Source organism: Hemiscyllium ocellatum, chromosome 3, assembly GCF_020745735.1.
Source record: "Hemiscyllium ocellatum isolate sHemOce1 chromosome 3, sHemOce1.pat.X.cur, whole genome shotgun sequence".
Lineage (NCBI taxonomy): Eukaryota > Metazoa > Chordata > Chondrichthyes > Orectolobiformes > Hemiscylliidae > Hemiscyllium > Hemiscyllium ocellatum.
In genome coordinates this window covers 67,781,957-67,802,704 of record NC_083403.1, presented here as the reverse complement: position 1 = coordinate 67,802,704, position 20,748 = coordinate 67,781,957, and the positions used below count along the sequence as shown (strand labels likewise).

The window sequence follows — 20,748 nt, the reverse complement described above, 5'->3', positions numbered from 1 at the left end:
TATTATGTTGGATGCTTTCTGAGGCAGCAGGAAGTAAAGATGGAGTCAATGGAAGAAAGGCTGGATGGACTGGGCTGTGTTTACGACTCTGTAGTTTCTGGCAGTCTTGGAACAGTAGCTGACATACCTTGCTGTGATGCATCTAGGTAGGATGCTTTCTATAGTTCATCTGTAGAAACTGGCAAGGGTCCTTGCGAACATGCTAAATCCCCTTAGCCGTCTGAGAAAATAGAGATATGTTGTGATTTCCTAACCACTGCATCGACATGGGTGTCTGGGACAGATTGTTGGTGATCATCAGTCCCAGGAACTTGACGCGCTCTACCCTCTCTACCTCAGCAGCATTGATGCAGACAGGGCCATGCCCTTCACTCCACTTCCCTGAAGTTAATGACCAGCTCCTTTGTTTTGCTGATGTTGATAGAGGGATTGTTGTCTTCACACCATGCTGCTAAATATTTAATCTCTTTCCTGTATTCTGTCTTGTTGTTGTTTAAGATCTAACCTACAATGTTGGTGTTATCAGCACACTTATAAATAGAGTTGGAGCAGAATTTGCCCACACAGTCATGAGTATATAAGGAGTATAGTAGAGGGGTTAAGTACATAGCTTTGTGCGGGACTGCTGTGGAGGATTATAGTGGAGGAGGTGTTCTTGCCTATTTGTACTGATTACAGTCTATGGGTCAGAAAGTCAAGGATCCAGTTACAGAGGGGGGAGCTGAGACCTAGGTCTCAGAGATTAGAGATGAGTTTGTTTGGAGTGATGGTGTTGAAGGCAGAACTGTAGTATCCTTGTTCGCCAGATATCCCAGAGATGAGTGTTGGGCCAGGGAGATGGCATCTGCTGCGGACCTGTTGTGCCTACAGATGAATTACAAAGTATCAGGGCAATCTGGCAGGCTGGAGTTGGTGTGAGCCAAGACTAATCTATCAAAACATTATCAAGGCCTGGTGACTCAGTGGTTAGCACTGCTTCCTCACAACTCCAGGGACACAGGTTTGATTGCAGCCTTGGGCAACTGTCTGTGTGGGTTTCCTCTGGGTGCTCCGGTTTCCTCTCACAATCCAAAGATGTGCAGGTTAGGTAAATTAGCCATGCTAAATTACTCATAGTGTTCAGGGATGTGTAGGATAGATGCATTAGTCAGGGGTAAATACAGGATAATAGGGTAGGAGAATGGGTCTGGGTGGGTTACTCTTTGGAGGGTTGGTGTGAATCTGTTGGGCCGAAAGGCCTGTTTCCACAGTGTATGGATTCTATGATTCTATAATTTTGGAGGTCAGAGTCACCAGGCAGTAATCATTGAGACACACTACATGATTTTTCTTTGTGACGGCATGATGATGGTCTTCTTGAAGCAGATGGGCACTTCAGATCTTAGCAAGGGGAAGATAAAGATGTCTGTGAATACAACCACCAGCTGGTCCACACAGGATTTGAGTGCACAGCAGGGACTCCATCCGGGTCAGTCCCTTTCCATGGGTTGACCCTGAAGAAGGCTGATCCAATGCCTGTGATTGTGACCGTGGGAACAGGTGCCACTGAGGCTGTTGGGATGGGTGACATCATTTCACTGACCTTCTGTTCAAAGTGAGTGTAGAATAATTGAGCTCATCCGGTTAGGATGGACAATTGTCTTCAAGTCAGCTACGCTACTGACATTGTCCCTCTTTCTTGCAGAACAACATGGAACATAAAAGGTTAGAGAGCAGAGTGGTATGATGTTGATACAACCTTCCTTTACAAACTCTTGTTGTACACTTGGAAAGCCAGTGTCAGCAATATCCTCAAAAGAATATGCCATGTGCATCATAAAAGCTGCAGTAAGCCCCAGCAAAGTCCACTGGACCTGCATACAGCCACTTCACTTCCACCTCCCTGAAACTCGAGCATGGTATAAACAAATCCAGATCAGAGTTGTTTCCGTGGTGTATATACACTCCTTCCCATCTTTTGCCTGAAAATAAGAGCTGGTAAAAGACTAACATAAGGCACACCAAGATTTCAGTTCAACACGTTCTCCAATGAGCAATTTAATATCAAACAGTTATGTTTAGTTCCTTGCAAGTCTCCTGCAATCCGCATGTAACAGTAAGGAATATTAAAATGTTGGCATTAAAAATATATATCTTATAACAAAAGGAGATGTAAGGGGCAAGTTTGTTACACAGAGTGGTTGAAACCTGGAATGTGCTGCCAGGAGTGGTGATGGAGGCAGATACGATAGAGGCATTTGAGACTTTTATACAAGCTTATGAATATGCAAGAAAAGGAGAGATATGGACCAAGGGCAGGCAGAAGGGATTAATTTAATTTGGCGTCATGTTCAGCACAGCATCATGGGCTGAAGGGCCCATTCGTGTGCTGTACTGTTCTAAGTTTAACAAGCTGTTATTGTTATGAGGATAATATAGGTAAGAAAGAGAGACTTATACAACTGATCTGCTAGATCTATGCTGCTCCAAGAGGAAACCCCTTGCCAATTAGTCAGGATAATGTGAATCTTAAATGACATCATCATAGATTGTACGCTTTCCAAACAATATGGTGACATTATGGTTCTTTGGCAAGACTCAGCAAGCTTTCAAATGTTTTACAAGATATATTTGGGTGCAGTGCTTTCAATTTTTGGCCTGACAATTTGTTTTACTTTCAACAAGTAAAAATATATTTACACTGTCTCCAGGCAACAAAGGTCCACTTTGACGATTTTTTTTCCTGTTTTTATGGTATACCGTTTTTCATCTGACATTGCTGGGGCAGAGGGAAAAACATTGAAACTGATTTTTTAAAACAAATTTCTTATAAGGAAGCAGACGTCACTGGCAAGGCATTTGTAACCCAATGCTAGTTACCTTCGAACCAATTGAACTATTTTAGATGGTAATTAAGAGTCTATCATGCAGCTGTAGGTCTGGAATGACATGTAGGATCAGATCAGGTAAGGAGGGCAGCTTTCCTTCCTCCAGCGTCATCAGTGAACCAGATGGATTTTTACAATAATTGACGGTGATTATATGGTTGCCATTAGACTAGCATCCAATTACATTTTTTTTAACTGAATTCAAATTTCACGATCTGCTACAGTGGAATTCACACATACATTCTCAGAACATTACCTAGGTCCCCTGGTTTGCAAGTTCAGTGACATTACAACTGCACTACCACTTCTACAAAATCAATAGGATCTCAAAATGAAATTCAACTGAAGTATTCAATAACAGGTTAAAGAGATCCCTTAACACCACACTTAATTCTTTTGTTTATCCATGCCTCCTGTCATGATAATTCCCTACTTCTCTTTTGATTGTGATCTACTGCTGGTGGAATCATCTCCTAGTGACGTGTAACACCGTGTCTATGCTATGGTCCAGAAATCAATGGCAGTTCATTCACATGACCTGTGCTGATCACTGTGCTATTCCTGAGCAAATATTAGTATTATGTTATTACACATTTCTGGGACAAGTGGGACTTTGACTCAGACCTGCTGGTCAAGAGGGAGGAACACTACCAATGTACACAAGCCCCTTGCTATTATTGTTGTTATTATTATTATTATTATTTATGCAACAACCTGACAAGAGTGACTAGTTGTGCTTGTCTAATGGACAATGAATCTGGAAAGGAGGTTAGCCTGGCCTCCTTACGGTACAGGTAGTAATTTGACAGTTGTGAATAATTGTAATTAAAGCAAACTCAGTTTACCAGGGTATAACAACAATTTGGGTCAAGATAATGTAAGCCACTGCCAATGCCAACCACCTTGGTCAATCCATGGAACAGCTCAAGAATAGTAAATGAATGATAATTTTTGGTTGCCATAATAAACATTCCAGAAGGAGTGTAGGATAGAATTAATACAGAGACCAATACTTGAGTAAATTATACAGACTGTAACTGGAATTGACTGAGAAATTAGCATGGGAATAACTAAATATATGTTATCTGAAGTTTACGATATTTTTATTCAGTTTGCCAAAACCTCTGATTGTCACAGACTGGTCTGGATTTAATCATTGGGAATGATTCAAATGTATGGTATGGAGATATAAATAGGTGAAAAAATGTTGGGTGGGGAGGATGGAAGAGGTTTGGATTGAGCAGACACAGGCACAGGATTCATGGGCTGGTTTGTTTGCACAGATGCTATGTAAACTTCTGTTAAATAGGAATACATTAAGAGTTTGGTAGTCGATACATTGTTGAACCTGGAATTATTCACAAACTCTGGTTAGACTAATAAGTTTTATTAAGTTATTGGCTAAATCATAAACAAAGTTCTAGGTTTGTTGATCAATCTATACTGAACTGATGGCCTTAGTGAGGACAAAAGATCTGTAGCACAATGATTGCTCCTGATGGTTTGAGTTCGGAAAATAAACAGCCAAGATCATCTGCAGCCTACGACCCAATGGCCGTTACTAAACAGCATGTTTGTACATACACACATCTGTGAGGGAACAAAATCTTACTCTGAACAGCTCATGGTCAAATAACTTCCTAAAAGTCAGGCCTGGATTTTCACAAAATTGTAGAGACTTTGGGGATCTTTAAGGGTCAGGACTCAGATCTGGAAATCACACTCCTATTCCTGATAGATCCAGTTTTTCTAAGGGAGAGGCTATTAAACGGGGAATACAAGATTCATATCTGTGGGAAATCTGAACTCAGAAAGACCATGAGAACTCAATGGACATGCTGAATTCAATGGACATTATATTTGCTGGAGCAAGTGTGAATGTTTCAAGTAGACATGGATGCTTCTAAATTGTCGATGAGGTCTGCAAAACTGTCAAACTGCCAAGTTATTTAAATAGTAGGTCCTTTAACAACTAATAGTATTCCTGATGAAGGGCTTATGCCCAAAACGTCGAATTTCCTGTTCCTTGGATGCTGCCTGACCCGCTGCGCTTTAACCAGCAACACAGTGGGCGGCACGGTGGCACAGTGGTTAGCACTGCTGCCTCACAGCGCCTGAGACCCGGGTTCAATTCCTGACTCAGGCGACTGACTGTGTGGAGTTTGCATGTTCTCCCCATGTCTGCGTGGGTTTCCTCCGGGTGCTCCGGTTTCCTCCCACAGTTCAAAGATGTGCGGGTCAGGTGAATTGGCTATGCAAAATTGCCCGTAGTGTTAGGTAGGGGTAAATGTAGGGGTATGGGTGGGTTGCACTTCGGCGGGTCAGTGTGGACTTGTTGGGCCGAAGGGGGTTTGTTTCCACACTGTAAGTAATCTAATCTAACATTTTCACTTCAACAACTAATAGCTAAGTTACCTGCAGCTTCTGGTCTTATAGCTGTCTGTGATCTATAGGATATCTATTGCAGCAGTTTCAATAGCATAAACCTTTGCGCTGTTATACAATTTGCTTTCCTAGTATCATCATCAAACAGTAAGGGAGGCTGGTAGTAATTTCATTGTTTGATTAGCAGATAAAATAGTTTATTAAAGGTTTAACTGTTATGATATGTATTTCTGAACGTGTTAATTTTTAGAAGAGATTAATTATTTGGGGGAATGTAAATCCAATGTGCTTTTTAAATCAATGACATTGAAATCTGTAATAGATGTTTAGAACTTTATTTGTTTGATTCAGCATGAGTCCTTATGTCTGCCCATAATGAATATTGGGTGAGCTGGCAGGCAGGGAGGGTATAATAGTGGTGGGTGGAGGGACAGAAGTTGCCACAGGTTGGCACAAGTTTACACAAGGGCCATGAGAGGAATATGGGATAACATGAGTTTGCAGTAAATTGACATGGGGCGAGAAGGGACCATGTGTTAGTGAGAACGTGGGTTGGTATAAATGGCATGTTTGGGCATGGTGAGTGAGAGTTGGGTGGGGGGGGTTGGTTGTAAATACCTGGAGAGCCACAGTGGTGGAGGTGGGGGAGAGCTCGTGATGGGAATAGTTGCAAAAGGTGTTCGGCACCATTCTGCAACTGCTTTCTTCAAATGAAGACCCCAGAATTGGAGGCAGCTTTTCTGGCAGTGGGTCCGGCACATCTGTGCATTCTTCAAAACAGAAATCCATGTCTCACCATCAGCAGGCTGAGGGTGCTCAGTGTCTATGGAATGATATCTTAGAAATGAGTTAATGGGCTTAAGAGAGAAGAGGAACAAATAAATACAAGCAGCATATCATACCTTAATTTGTGCTGCTCATAAAACAAGCTGATGTTTATGTTTGTAGAAAGATTATGAACAATACCAGCTCCCTCCTCCCAGCAACAACACTTTGCCAGCATTCCTTTCCTGCACCTATGTCATATCATGCATACACAGAATAAATAGTATGGTGAACTGATTCAAGAACATCTGAATGATACGCTGACTAGCAGGTTGGTTTTAAACTGAAAATGAAAATAAATCATGTACTTATCATATATTTTCTCTTGGGATGTGAATATTGAAGGCAAAGTCATTATTTAGTGCCCAATTCCAATTGCCTTTGAGAAATACCTTCTGCTTTCTTCAAAAGAGTGATCCATCTGTTGTTAATACACCCATTGTGCTGATAGGAAGGGAGATCTATGAGTCTGACCCAATAAGAATAAAGGAACGGTATTATAGATCCAAATGAGGATAGTACGTTACTTGGAAGGGAACTTGTAAGTCATGATGATCCCATGCATCTACATATCTGTTCTTCTTGCTGAAGGTTATTGCTTTGGATGGTGCTGCTGAAGGAGGCTTTGTGAGTTGGTGCAGTGCATCTTGTAGATGGTACACACTGCTACCACTGAGAGCTGGGTGATGGATCAAATGACTTAAGATGGTGGATCAATTTCTGCACACATGGAATGTTTTGTCCTGGATGTGTTGAGCTGCTCACTGTTGTGGGGCTACATTCAATCACGCAATGGGGAGTATTCCTGACTTGTGTCTCGTTCATGATGGACAGGCTTTGGAGGATCAGGGAGGTGAGCTACTCACTTCAGAATTCTCACCGTGCTCTGGTAGCCATAGTATTTACCTGGTTAGTCAAGTTAAGTCTCTGATCACAATCCTCAGGGATATTTAAGGTGTAGAATTGAATGATTGTAATGATGTTGAGAAGTGGTGAGATTATGTCTTGAAGACAATTGTACCTCTACTTGTATGATGCGTATCTTATTTGCCACTTACTAGCTATTGAGTCGAGTAACCAATTTAGTTGGTAATTATAAGCTTCAGGAAACAATACCCTGTGAATAATTTAACTAGTTTTAGTCACAAATAATGTTGTAGATTGCACATGGCTTTGGATGAGTATTGTGGAGATGGTATCTTTCTATTTTTCGACATTTCTGATTGAGGACTGAGATGGAAAAAGGACTGGTTTAAAACCAAGGATTGTCAAAGGATCTGTGGCACCTTTTAAATGCAAACTATTGAAATTCATTATAATTCATTAACACTACTTTGCTCATCTAGTTGAGGTAGTTAGTTGCAGATGGGCTGGCACCCAGGAGTGTGCACAAAGTGAGACTTAGTTAGTAATAAATTGCTGCTTGTCAACTGCTCACAACTCCACAAACCAATGACAAAGGTCATCGGCCAACCAGCAATTATGTGATTGGCTCCTGTGTAGCAGAACAGCTTGTGGGTGTGAACAATGCTCACAGAAGCCTTTGGACCTCTGGAGGCAAAGTGTGTCTCTGTAGTAGAAAGTGTCTGAAGCTTGAGTAAACCAAGTTATTTTTTTCCTCATTGTTTTTTCTAAGCTGCTTTCAGGCTTTATGTCAGGGACTTTATAATTTGCCAATCAATCCCAGGAGGAAAGCTAAAGAACTAGGAGAAGAGTCCTAAAAATCAATAGGATCATCTCAATGAACCCCACAAATAAAATGGTTTTTGACCCCTCGTACAGCAGAGCCTGCGGATCATGTTTTTTGTTTCCTCTTCCCAGATATTTTCCTCTACACCCCGAACACCAATGCTTTCTGAAGTTTCTGTCTGTTTGTATATGTGAAGTTTAATAGGCAAAAGTAGGTACTGCAGATGCTGGAGATTACAGTAAGATTAGAATGGTGCTGGAAAAGCATAGCAGGTCAGGCCTCATTCCTGATGAAGAGCTTTAGCCCGAAACAACGATTTTCCTGCTCCTCGGATGCTGCCTGACCTGCTGTGCTTTTCTAGCTCTATTCTAATCTTGTGTGAAGTTTAATATCAGGTTTAATGTTTTAACTAGTAGAGTTATATGTTGACAGTTCATAGTCATTTACTTGTGGATAGGATCTATTTATTTGTAATTCTTGCTAAGCAAAGAAACTTGGTCTGTGTTTTCTGTTCACCTGGCCCTAAACAGGCAAATCAGGGAAACTGTGCATTTTGATATAGTGTTTAACTTCTGCAATGACTTTGGAATAGCAGACTCTATTTCCTGTATCCTTCCCCAGTAAGGCTTGGCAGTATTAAATATAGCAACCTATAATTATCGACCAGGCAATACTTGTGACTCAACAGTTTCAGAACATTCAACAACAGAAAATCAGTATTTAATCTTTTACTTTCTCTAAAGACTGGGTTAACATACACGCTGAACAATAATAGCTTTAAACATTTTACTATTATATTGACTTTATGTTTCATATTTAATTAGTTTTAGCACAAATAATCACTAAACCTTTACTGCAGAAGACTGGACATTTTTTGGTCAAAACTCATTTGTAACCCTTCAGAAAGGATCAAAGAGATGTTTCTAAAGTCTCGTACATGTGCTGAACATACCTCCCAAGATACCAGTTAAAATTCTTGTTGCTCACTATTTGTGATGTTTCATTTTGAAAATATTTAAAGGCCTGAGGCTAGGGAGGCAACAGAGGAAAAAAACAAAAGAAACTTGGAAACAAAATAAATGTGGACATCAGCTGGCCTGCACAGTAATCTCTTTTTTTAGTAAAAATGTCTCAATAAAAGGAACATCTGTTGAACTTCATATTGAACATAATAATATGTGCCAAACAACAGTATTTCCTAAAGTCAGTTAATTTTGATTTCTACGTTCACGTCTTTTGGTTGGCACTTGATGACTTTTCATCAGCATTCAGCATAGTTTCAATGGTGATGCAGGTAGGCTGCCATATCACATGAGTTTCACCCAACAGCCACTGAACAGGATTTGTAATAAATCAGACTCATGCATAGCAAAAGTAACGTTCCGTTAAACTTTTGAGGTTTCTCATTTCCTGGATTGGTATGTCATATGATGAACTGGGGGTTTGGTTAGCTCAGGTGGTTGTACGACCAGCTTGTGATACGGAGTGATGGCAACAGCATGGACTCAACTCCTACATCAGCTGAGGTTACTAGGAAGGACTCCTCCTCAACCTCACCCCTTGCCTGAGGCATGGTGACCCTCAGGTTAAACCACTACCAGTCGTCTCTTTCTAACGAGGGAGCAGCCTTTTCTTTAGATAAGACCCATGATGTCTTAGCCCCTTTATCATGAACCTTCAGGCCATGCATTTTTTTTAAAAAAACTGCAGACACAAGCGTTAAAGTGGCAACTGCAATCTTGTAACGTTTGCCATTTTGAGACAGAAAGCATCAAGTATCCAGTGAATATCTAATTTAAAATGAGTATAGGCGGGGAATCGGCAAGATGGCGGCGATTCTGTAGAACTGCTGTGGACAGCTCTGCCTAATGGCAAAGGCATACTGGTGTTTTTTGCCATCGCTGGCCAACCTATGTGGTGGAATTATTAGTTTAAAACCTTACAGAACACATATTTGTTAATATTTGGGAGTGGAAAGGATGCCAAAGGGAAAAGAAGCAAGCAAACAGCAGCAGGGAGGACACTCCCCTGCACCACCTACCACACCAGAGACTGCAACAGCAGCAGCCTCTCCTGAACCCCCTGGGGACCTGACAGACTGTCAGGAATTGACCGTGGCAAATGGCAGTTGGGGCTGCAATTGAAGAGATCCGTGGGGAGATTCGTGACCAAGTCCAACCTATTGCATCCATGCTGCAGAAGCATGAGCAGGAGATTCAGGGTCCCAGGGAGAGGCTGGAGGAGATGGAGGGTCGAACTAAGGCCTCAGAACTGCAATGGAGTCCTCATCCAGTCAGATCCAGGTGCTGGAGCGAGAAACCATGTCGACAACCTTGAAAATCGAGGTTGGAGGATAAATCTCCGAATTGTTGGGCTCCCTGAAGGTGAGCAGCCAGTCAGCTTCTTTGAAAGCTGGCTGCTGAAATTTTTTGGGCCTTCACATCATGTCCAGCAGGCTGCAGATTGAAAGGATTTATTGGGTTACAGTACACAGATCAGGGCTGGTGCAGCATCCCTGCCTGGTCCTAGTGCATTTCCACTCATATAAGGACAAGCAAAAAGTCATAGAAGCTTCCAGACCCCTGGGAAAAGATCCGCAGGCACTGCTGTACAAGGGGTCAAAAATCATGTTTTTCCAGGATTTCTCTGCAGCTGTAATTCAAAAGAGGAAGTTCTTCAATGAAGTTAAAAAGAGGCTAAGGAACCTGGGCATCCAGCACTCCATGAGATACCCCACAGTGCTCCACTTCAGCCACGAGGACTCAGTTTATAAATTTGACACAGTGGATAAAACTAAAATCTTTGTAGACACTTTAAAATAAATGGACTGGCCTGAAGGATATGGTTAATGTTTGTTCTCTTTTCCTTCTTTCCCCATGTTTTCCCTTCCTTTTTTTATTCCTTTCTTTCTCCCTAATAATTTCTTTTTTGGAAAGGGGGGAAAAGACCTTGGAATAAGTTGTTCCTTGTTTTTAATAACTGGATTTTCTGATGGGAAATTTTGTGGATGTTCTTTGTTGTCTCTCCCCCTTTTTCTTTGTTTGTTTTGTTTCTCTTTTAGTCACAAGTAGGGGTGACAAGAAGCCAGGGATGAGTGGAGTGCTCATCCTGACTTAATCTTTTTTCTGTTGATTTAAAGATCATCTTTCTTTTCTGGCCTAAGGCTGGGACACAGTCCAGGTTTGAAGGAGCTGTGAAGGAGGAGATGGGTAGGGTGAGTGCCCCCAATGAGCAGGGGGAAGAGTCTTCCATTCAAGGTTTTATGTTGATTTTCTTTGTAGTTTTTTTTGGTAGTAATAGTTGTTTATAGTTATGATAGAGTAGTTTTTATATGTGTAGTTCTTTGACTCTACAAGTCTTAATTTACTTGTGATCGGCACTTTGTAAGCAAGGTTCTCCCTCTGAGGGGTTCAAGGGTCTCTGAAAGGGAACATGCTAAGTGTCTTATTAAATAGTGCACCGGGAACATTAAGGGATGTCATTCGCCAGTTAAAAGGAAAAAAGTGCTTCCCAGCCTTAAGAGAGAAAGAGTTGATATCGCTTTATTGTGGGAAACCCATCTTGATGATGAGGAGCACCTGACAGGTATTCTTTTCATCCTTTGCTACTAAAAGTAGGGGAGTAGTGGTACTTATTCATAAAAATCTTCCGTTCACATTATTAGAGCAGATCATAGTCATAGAGACACAGAGATGTACAGCATGGTCCAACCCGTCCATGCCGACCAGATATCCCGACCCAATCTAGTCCCACCTGCCAGCACCCTGCCCATATCCCTCCAAAAGATGAGCAGGGATGGTTTGTGATACTTAAAGCCCTGATACATGGGGAGGAATATGGCATTTTAAATGTCTACTGTCCTCCGGCGCATCCCCTCAAATTTTTGATTAGCCCTTTCCTCTAAGTTGAGTGCTTTTGGAAAACAGCACAATATTATTGGGAGGGGGGGATTTTAATTGGTCTTTGGATCCGACAATGGACAGCATGTCTTGTGGGCCCCCAGCTATTTCTTCACAGGCCAAGCAGGTGGTTGACTTATGCGAGGAGTTGGGGCTGGTTGATATTTGGAGATGTCTTCACCCTACCGACAGGGACTTCACCTTTTTTTCAAACCCACATAAATGTCACACGACCTCTTTCTGGCTCCCTCCGCCCTTCTGGATTCGATTATGGGATGTAAAATTGGGAATACAGCTATTTCTGATCACGCAGCGATATATTTGAAGGTTAAGGCCAAGAGTGAAGGGCTCAGTTTGTGGCACTGGCATTTGGACCATTTTCTCCTTAAGGATTCCAAATTTGTGGAATACATTTTAAAGGAGTTACAGGAATTCTTGACTATCAACTCAGGCACGGCTAATAGTCCATCTATGCTATGGGACACTGTGAAGGCCATTGCTAGGGGATTAGCTATTTCCTATTCAGCTAGCCGGAAACACCAGAAGAAGGAACAACAGAGTCTACTCGACACGTGGATGAAAGCTGCCAAGGCGGCACATTTTGCGCAGCCTTCAATGAGTATGCTACAGTGGATCACAGCCCTCTGGGCTGCCTCGAATTCAATACTGACACAAACTGCAAAGAAAGAACTTGCTTTTGTTAGACAGAGGCTGTTCAAATATGGGAATAGGCCAGGGAAGTATTTAGCATATCTGACTAGGAAAAAACATGCTCCCCAATCCATTACTGCAATCAGAGACAGCGCCGGGGCCCTTACATACGATGCTAAAAAGATTAATGAGGCTTTTCGGAGCTTTTACTCTGAGTTGTATCAGTCTGAAGGTTGTAAGGACAGGAGGGCTAAAACGGAGACTTCTTTTTAAGAACCTGGACCTGCCAGGGGTAACCTTGGAACAGGCCTCTCTCCTTAATGCTCCCCTCACAGTTCAGGAAATACAGGAGGCAGCTAGGCAACTTCAGAGTGGGAAAGTGCCTGGCCCTGATGGTCTCCCGGGTGAGTTTTATAAGGAGTTTATAGGGATTCTGTCAGGGCCGATGTTGGAGATGGACAATCACTCCTATATGCATCATACCTACCACCATCTTTGAGAGAAGTTAATATTTCCTAAATTCTTAAGAAGGGGAAGGTTCCTGAGGATTGTGCCTCATACAGACCCATCTCTCTATTAAATTCAGATTTCAAGATTCTGTCCAAGATCCTGGCCCTGAAAGTGGAAAAGCTGTTACCCTATATTGTTAAAGAGGACCAGACAGGCTTTATAAGGGACCGTAGGTCCTCTAATAATATTAGAAGGTTGCTGAAAGTGGTCCAGGTTTGTCAGCAACAATCGATTCAGGGATTGGTGATTTCCTTAGATGCAGAGAAAGCATTTGACTGGGTGGAATGGCCGTATCTTTTTTAAGCCTCAGAACAGTTCGGGTTGGGTGGAGTCTTTGCTAGGTGGGTGGAGGTTTTATATCGCCACCCTCTGGCCGCGGTCATCACCAACGGGGTGAGGTCTGGGAATTTTAGGATTGGTGGGCGTAGTCAGCAAGGCTGCCCCCTCTCACCATTGTTGTTTACGTTGGTGACAGAGCCACTGGCAGAGGGCATTCGTCCGAACATTCACATAACCACTCCGGAAGTGGGATCGAGGGCACAGAAGATTACATTGTACACAGATGATGTCCTTCTGTTATTATTGAACCTGATGACCTCCTACCCCATTTGTTACAATGTATCAATTAATTTGGGGCTATTTCAGGATATAAGATTAACTTTGCGAAATTGGAGGCTATGCCTTTGGGGAACCTTCAGGATGTGCCAGGAGTTGAAGGTGGCTCCAAGTTCCCTTTTAAGTGGTCACGGGCAGGGTTCCGGTACCTAGGCATTTTTATTACTCCCAAGTTTGATCTGTTATTTCGGACTAATGCGCACTTGCTCGACAAAATTAGGTGAGATCTCCAGAGATGGGGAGCTCTTCCAATTTCATGGCTGGGCCAAATATCTCTCATTAAATGAATGTTCTTCCTCTTTTGCTTTATCCCATGTGTATGCTCCCTATAATGTATCCCAAGACAATGCTGCGGAAGCTTATTGGCTGTTTTGGTTCCTTTGTCTGGCATCGTGGGCGACCCTTCATCAAATTTACTAAATTGCAGTTGCCTCAAGGAGGGAGAGGTGTTGATTTCCCAGACATCAGAAAGTATCAATTGAGTTCCCTGCTGTCCTTTGCCTGTGACTGAGGGGTAGGTAATGATCCAAACTCAATATGGCTGGATATTGAGGCCTCCCAGGCAAAGTGCCCTCTTATTAACCTAATGTTCATGGATAAGGTGAGAACAGTTATTGACCACTACCGGAACCCCATTGTTATTAGTACAGTCAAGGTATGGAGGGTAATGTGACAGAGTGAGGGTTGTTTATCCAAGACTTTGCCACTTACGCCTATAGTTGGCATGCCAGCGTTCCGACCAGGGATGATGGATTCATGGTTCAAATTATGGGTAGTGAGAGGAGTTTCTAGTTTGAGAGACTTGTTTGAGGGGGATGTTATGATCTCTTTTGAGCAACTGAGCCGCAAATACGGGTTGCCCAACAGAGATCTTTTCCGTTTTTTTCAGGTTAGGGATTTCATCCAGAAGACTACGTTTCTCACTAAGCCCTATAACCTAAAAGAGGTTGTTGCTACGTTCCACAAGCACCCTTTTGGTTAGTACCTTCTATTGCCTGCTGGATGGCAGAGCCTGGCAGGATATTAACCAGTTATGTGAGGTCTGGGAGCAAGAGCTGGGAGTAGAGATCTCTTCTGAAACATGGGAGAACATATGGGAGAATACTCAAAAGACCTCAATCTGTAATAGGATATGCACTACGCAGTTAAAAATTCTGCACAGGGCTCATCTGGCATCAGAAGTTTAAAAAAGGTGCATCTTCAGTGTGCTCCAAATGTAAAATAAGTGTAGGTACTCTTACCCATTACCTCTGGACATCCCACATGCTCACTGTTTATTGGAGCACTGTGACAAGAGAGATAGGGGGGATATTAAGGACTGAAGTCAAAGTAGACCCGATATCTCTCCTCTTAGGTCTACTGAATTTATCATCTTTGGACGGGCATGGGAAGAAACTACTTAATATTCTTGCATACTGTGCTTGGAAGAATATTCTGATGAATTGGGTGTCTGAGAACCCGCCGGGCCTGCTGGGATGGCAGAAATTAATTATAGAGCACATTGCCTTGGACTTTTTCACAAACATGGTGCACCACACAACAGACCATTTTTATAAGACATGGCAGCCCTACTTGAGTTCCTAGAATATAGATTTATCAGTTATCTTAATTAGAGCGTTTGTTTAACCAGGATGGTTAGGTTTATCAAGCCCCAGGCCCTGGAGGGGGTCTCCTGAATTAATATGGATATATATACAATGCTCCCGTACCTTTGCGGGAGCTTTGCATCAAGCATAGCTATTTTGTATTGTTTTTTTTTTGCTTTTCTTTCTTTTTTGATCTATTAGTTATTTACTTATTTATTGGTGTTGCTTTGGTGTTATTGGTGTTAGGGTTTGTTTTATATTATAGGGTAGGTTAGTAGTTAGTAGACAGTAGTTGTAATTTGTGTTTTCTTTCCTCTTTATTATACTCATATTTGTTATTGATTGTACTTTTCAATAATTTTATATGTTTGTAAAGTTAAAAAATTTGCTAATAAATATATTTACAAAAACAAAAATGAACATAGGCAAGAGTGCTTCACAATCGTTGATGGAATTCACATTGTTAAAGAATTGTCCAACACCTAAAGACAATAAAGAATAAAACTTCATGGCCAATTTCAACTTCTGATATAGTGATGGCTTCCCTCATTCAAACCAGACTGGATGAGATTCAGAAGTCTCAACCATGTGATCAAAGCTGACTTTAAGGGCTAAACCTTTATTGCCCTGGAACACAGCAGATCCATCTGGACTATCAGTCATCAACTAGTCTAGTCTAAGAACCATTCCAAGACTCCAAATCTTAGCTGCATGCTAACAAGTACTTAACCTGTATTAACCTGAACTTAATATTCAACTACAGAAACATCATAACTACATATACACGTTGTCACATAGGTGATGTAACTCCACAGAGGCTGGTATCCCATCAACAAGTCACCCTCAATGTACACTTGGAAAGTCCTTGACACTGGTCAAGCTCCTTCAGAGCCAGCTCTCAGAATATCTGATATTCCTTTTTTTTCTTTATTTTTCTTTATTTTCCCCCATACTACTGCCGAAGAGTAGTAGTGCTTATATCTTCCCCAGCAACATGTCATGTGTGTATAAGTGTAGGACGAAGTGAAGAACAACAAGTGCATGAATCTTTATTTATTTTCCACCACCAGGAAGAAAGCAAACACGAGAGTAGCCAATGACAAGCAGTGCCCTTCTCATCAAATGGGACATTCCTCTTTTATCTGTCAGCCAGGGCTCCCTGATTAGACCAGATTAACCACACCAACCAGGGAACTCTTATTCTATGAGCTCCACCTTGCTAACCTCACTATAATCAGTACAACATGTTCATTAGTTAAACATAAAAATGTCAACTCTCTTCAAGAAACCATAGACTTGCAACATGGGAGACTAGAGATCATAAAACAGAGACTGAATTAAATTTAAACTGTAAAAGCACACCATTGTGTGTCAGTGCCTATCTATGGATGTGTCTGTGCCAATATCTGTCTGTGTGCCTATATGTCTGATTAAGTTATGCTCCACTATTTTAGGGTACATTTTTGGGAATAAATATCTTGCTTTACTTTAAAAATCACATATGTGTTAATTAATTGGAATACAAAATGAAAATACACCATATTTCATATAAAACATTTCAATTATGGTCAATAAGCATATACATTCTGTCCACGACAGTTTGAAAAATGTAGAGTTCTGTAAGTTCCAATGCTCAGATTTCTGTAGTATTTCCTCATAAACTAGATCCTTGGTCTTTTGAAGTAGCACCATCACCTCATTGTGTTCATTGTTTAAACGTCTTTTAATTCTTCCTAAGCAGAACTGGATTCAATGCTCAGGATGTGGTTTGACCTAAGTAAATAGATTTCCAAAATGTTGCCCAAGACCTTAATAAATGCCACATTAAGATGAGCATTGCCTCTCTCAACTAACAAAGCATTGAATATCAAAGCAAGTATTTATGCATTTATTTTGCAACTATGACTATAACGACTTTGGTTTTCCCAGTTTATTGAAATCTTGATTAGAATTCTTGTGTGTTTTCATTTAGAGGAACCTTCTTCTTTAAGCTTATTGTGCCTGTACAGCATACTCTTGGAATTAGCTTGATGCACTTCATATTTCAATTTTCTCACTAGCTTACAGAGTTATCATTTTCCTCCCATAGAATACACCAACCCTTTTCTTCAAATTCTGTATATTTTTATATAACCTATACCCCTAAACTTTATTTTCGGTGTCTGGCCTGATATTGTTCTTTTTAAATTCCAACTGAATTGTTGTTCCTCTAATGCGTTCAGTTCCAGTATCTTGTTCCTAATGCTTCTATCTTAGATACATCGTATAGTTGAAGTCACTTTAAGTTTCACAGCGTCTGCATATTTCTGTTTTCTAATTTACTAATCACACAACACCAGGTTATAGTCTACCTGGTGAAGGAGCAGTCTCCGAAAGTTAGTACATCCAAACAAACATGCTGGACTATAACCTGGTGTTGTGTGATTTTTAACTTTGTCCATCCCAGTCCAACACTGGCTCTCCCACATCATGGCTTCCAATTTACAAGTATTGCTTTGCTGACAATCTAGAACAAGGACTTATCATCCATGTTCATTTGTTGAATACTTGCAAGTTTGTAATCTGGTTTCTTCTCTTACATTTTTAGAGTAATTAGACTCTTTATCAGATTCTTCAAGACTAAGCATTTCCAGGAAATGCAAAGATTGTACATTTATCATATGATTGTGTGGTGATTTAAACAAACAGCTTCACAGTTTCAGCCTTTGCCATGTAAAACACAGCCTGCTTGTTTGATGAGAGCAGTGCTTGGTTGAATAAGCAGCAGACATGCATAAGAGTGTAACTGCTTTCCCAGCAAAGAGCAGCAACAGGCTAAAATAGTCAAAACAGTCTGCCTCAATTGAATTGGTTCACAATTAATAGAGAACCATTAATGTTTAAATTGATCTAATTCTTCAGCCAATGCTCACTTAAGCACAAGCCAAAGCATTATTTGCACTGCTGATTTTAAATAGTTGCTTCATGACTCCAAACCATGTTTTGAGTTTGACAGACTGGTATAATTTTGGATTCAACTAATGTGGGAATGTGAACCAAGAGTAGTCCACTTAAGCAGTAAATCTGAAACAAATGACATCTTACTTTACTACCTGTCAGAGTGCTTACTGAAAATTCCATAACATGGCTATGTGGCAAAAGAAAATGCCCTGCTTTAACAATGTCTGAGCAATCCACGTTGTCTGCAATCATTCACAGCTTGGTTTTGCCTTGCAAGTAAAGCCATGTAGTAACAACAAAGTGTAGACTGAAAAGAAACAGCTGGCAAAACATCTGAGCCTAGGTCATTAAAAGTACCAGATAAGGAATAAAAAAAAAAGGTAATTCAGAAAGAGAACATGGTAACTTGTAAAACTCAGTGGAATCATTCGAAACTAGCTAATCATAATTTGTTATTGTTCATAAGATTAAAAACTAACTCAATAATATTCAGGACATAAAAGTAGCAACCACTCACAATGCAGATTCCAGAATCATCAAGGCACTGCTCCGAATGTCCATGGCAGTTACAAGGTAAACATGCTCCATCAGTTGTGCCATAGAACCCCGTGGCACAGTTCTGAAAAACAGCAGCAGAACATTATCAAACTAAACTGAATAGGATTATCAAATAATGGTTTGTTTTAAAAAAACTGGCCCAGAAATAACTAAAATATTTTAAAACATTATTACTATTTGTACTTTCTGAATGTATCTTTTCAGTATAAAGTTGAACATTTAAGTTGTGACAATAATGTATTTACATTATATTGCTTCACGAGACATAAGGAAATATAGGCAGAGTGATTGTCTTTGTGCATTTCACACTAATATTTCTATGAATGAATAATTTCTATTAAACAAAACAATATATAATCGATAATCCACAGATTAAAAAGTCCTCATGTATAACTTGTCAAACTAAATAATTATCTTAAACTTGAAATATATATACTTCAAAGACAATCAAGAACCAATATTCTAGTGTAACATCAGAAATACAATTGGCCTGATTTCAAGTCTGAGCAAGGACTTGTTTTTGAATGAGTTAAAATCTCATCCAAGGTGTATTAAATTTCAACTAATGAATTAGTTTTACCTCACTTTAAGAAGGAATCACAGTTTCCTATGACTTCCCTGAAATACAGGCCCTGTCATCATTCCTTCAGTGAAGTGTTGTTTTAAACACAATTACCAGCTCAAATGGGGTTTCTACTGAATCTTCGCTGACATTGAAGCAAGAAAGTGAGAGGCACCCTGAGGAAATTCACCAGCTAGATCTTCATCTCTCGGTCTACCAAATAACGTATTCTCTAATTAAGGCATTCAGTCAAATATTCTCAATAACAAACTATATGATATAACATATTATAAACCCTGTGTGCTGTAACGCATAGTATGCCAGACAAAAGATTTTTTTTAACACGAAAGACACATTGAGTTGCAAAAATATTCCTTAGCCCTCTGCTTTGTGTCAGAAAACAGGACAACAATCATGTTTTAATAAAATACTCTCAACACTTATATAAAATTTGAAAGTAAGTATTGGTTCAATCATGGGTACTAACTTTAATATTTCCCAATGGGTTGGAGAGTAAAAATTGTTGGGGAGTAGTGGGTGTCAAGCTGAAATTTAAAACTTTGTAACAAGGCACGACAGATACATAAGAACACTTGCAAATTCTCCTCCAAGACATAGAGCATCCTGTTACAAAGTATATCATTGGTCCTTCACTGTTACTGGGTAAAACTCTACTACTCCCTCTGTAATAGTACTGTCAGTTCATATACAGTACATAGATTGTGGTAGTTCAAAGTACCTTCAAGGACAATTAAGTTTGAGCAACAAATGCTGGCCTAATCAACAACATTATCACTCAAAGGCTCAAAAATATATCTCTGCTGTCCAGACCAAGTAAATTATTTGAATGACTCTGCATGCTTCAGTTGGTAGGAGTTTTATTTTTAATGCCCGTGGGCTGGAGTTTAGGGCTCAGATTACCTGGGGGAAGCAGGAAGGGCTACATCTAACCATTAAGAATCTTGCCAGCTCATTGAGCACCAGAAGTTGCAGTTTTTCTCCTAGCCTCCCTCACAAACTCTTCCCAGCAATTGTCTTACACCACTGCTGTATTTCTGACCAAAGATTGGCCCTGGGCTTTTGATCCCCTGCATCTCTGATCTCTCCAAATCCATCTCACATAACTCATGAACATCTCTGATTTCCAATCTCTCTCCAACCCATTCATTTACTTGATATTCAACACCAACATACACACGATCAGTTCCACAATCCTGACCTCTGATCTCTCCCTGGTCTTTCCAATCACTCTCCTCATGAATTTATACAATCTAACTTTCCCCCCTAGGTCTCTGGCTGGACTCTGATGTAATCGGCTTCCTGGCTCAAAGGTTAGCCAGCCTTTCAACCTGCCTTGATGCCAGGCAGTAAACCAGAGAAAATAATTGATTGATTTCTTGTGTTGTATATTTTAACCACTTATATTATTACAGAGATTGCTTTAGTTTCTAAGTTTACATGCAAAGGTTTTAAAATATTTGTACAATTATTAAATATCTGCACTCATCCAAAAGAGATGAACTGCATATTATTTGAGTAGGCAGTTCTGATATCTCTTTCAATTGTAAATTAATTTGTTGCATTTCCATTTAAGCAGGTGGGCTAAACATATCAGCCTCTTTCTTTTTGACTTCTTCCTTTATGGTTAATTTTTTGAAAA

At 40.5% G+C, this 20,748-nt stretch overlaps 1 protein-coding gene across 1 annotated transcript in view; it reads right to left on the bottom strand.

Moving 5' to 3' along the window:
• The window catches only part of lama4 (laminin, alpha 4), a 184,879-nt gene that overhangs the window by 151,978 nt on the left and 12,153 nt on the right, over positions 1–20,748 (bottom strand). The window contains exon 2 of the mRNA XM_060850742.1: positions 18,486–18,587. Coding sequence (XP_060706725.1) covers positions 18,486–18,587 — 102 coding nt within the window. The remainder of the gene's footprint in view (positions 1–18,485; positions 18,588–20,748) is intronic.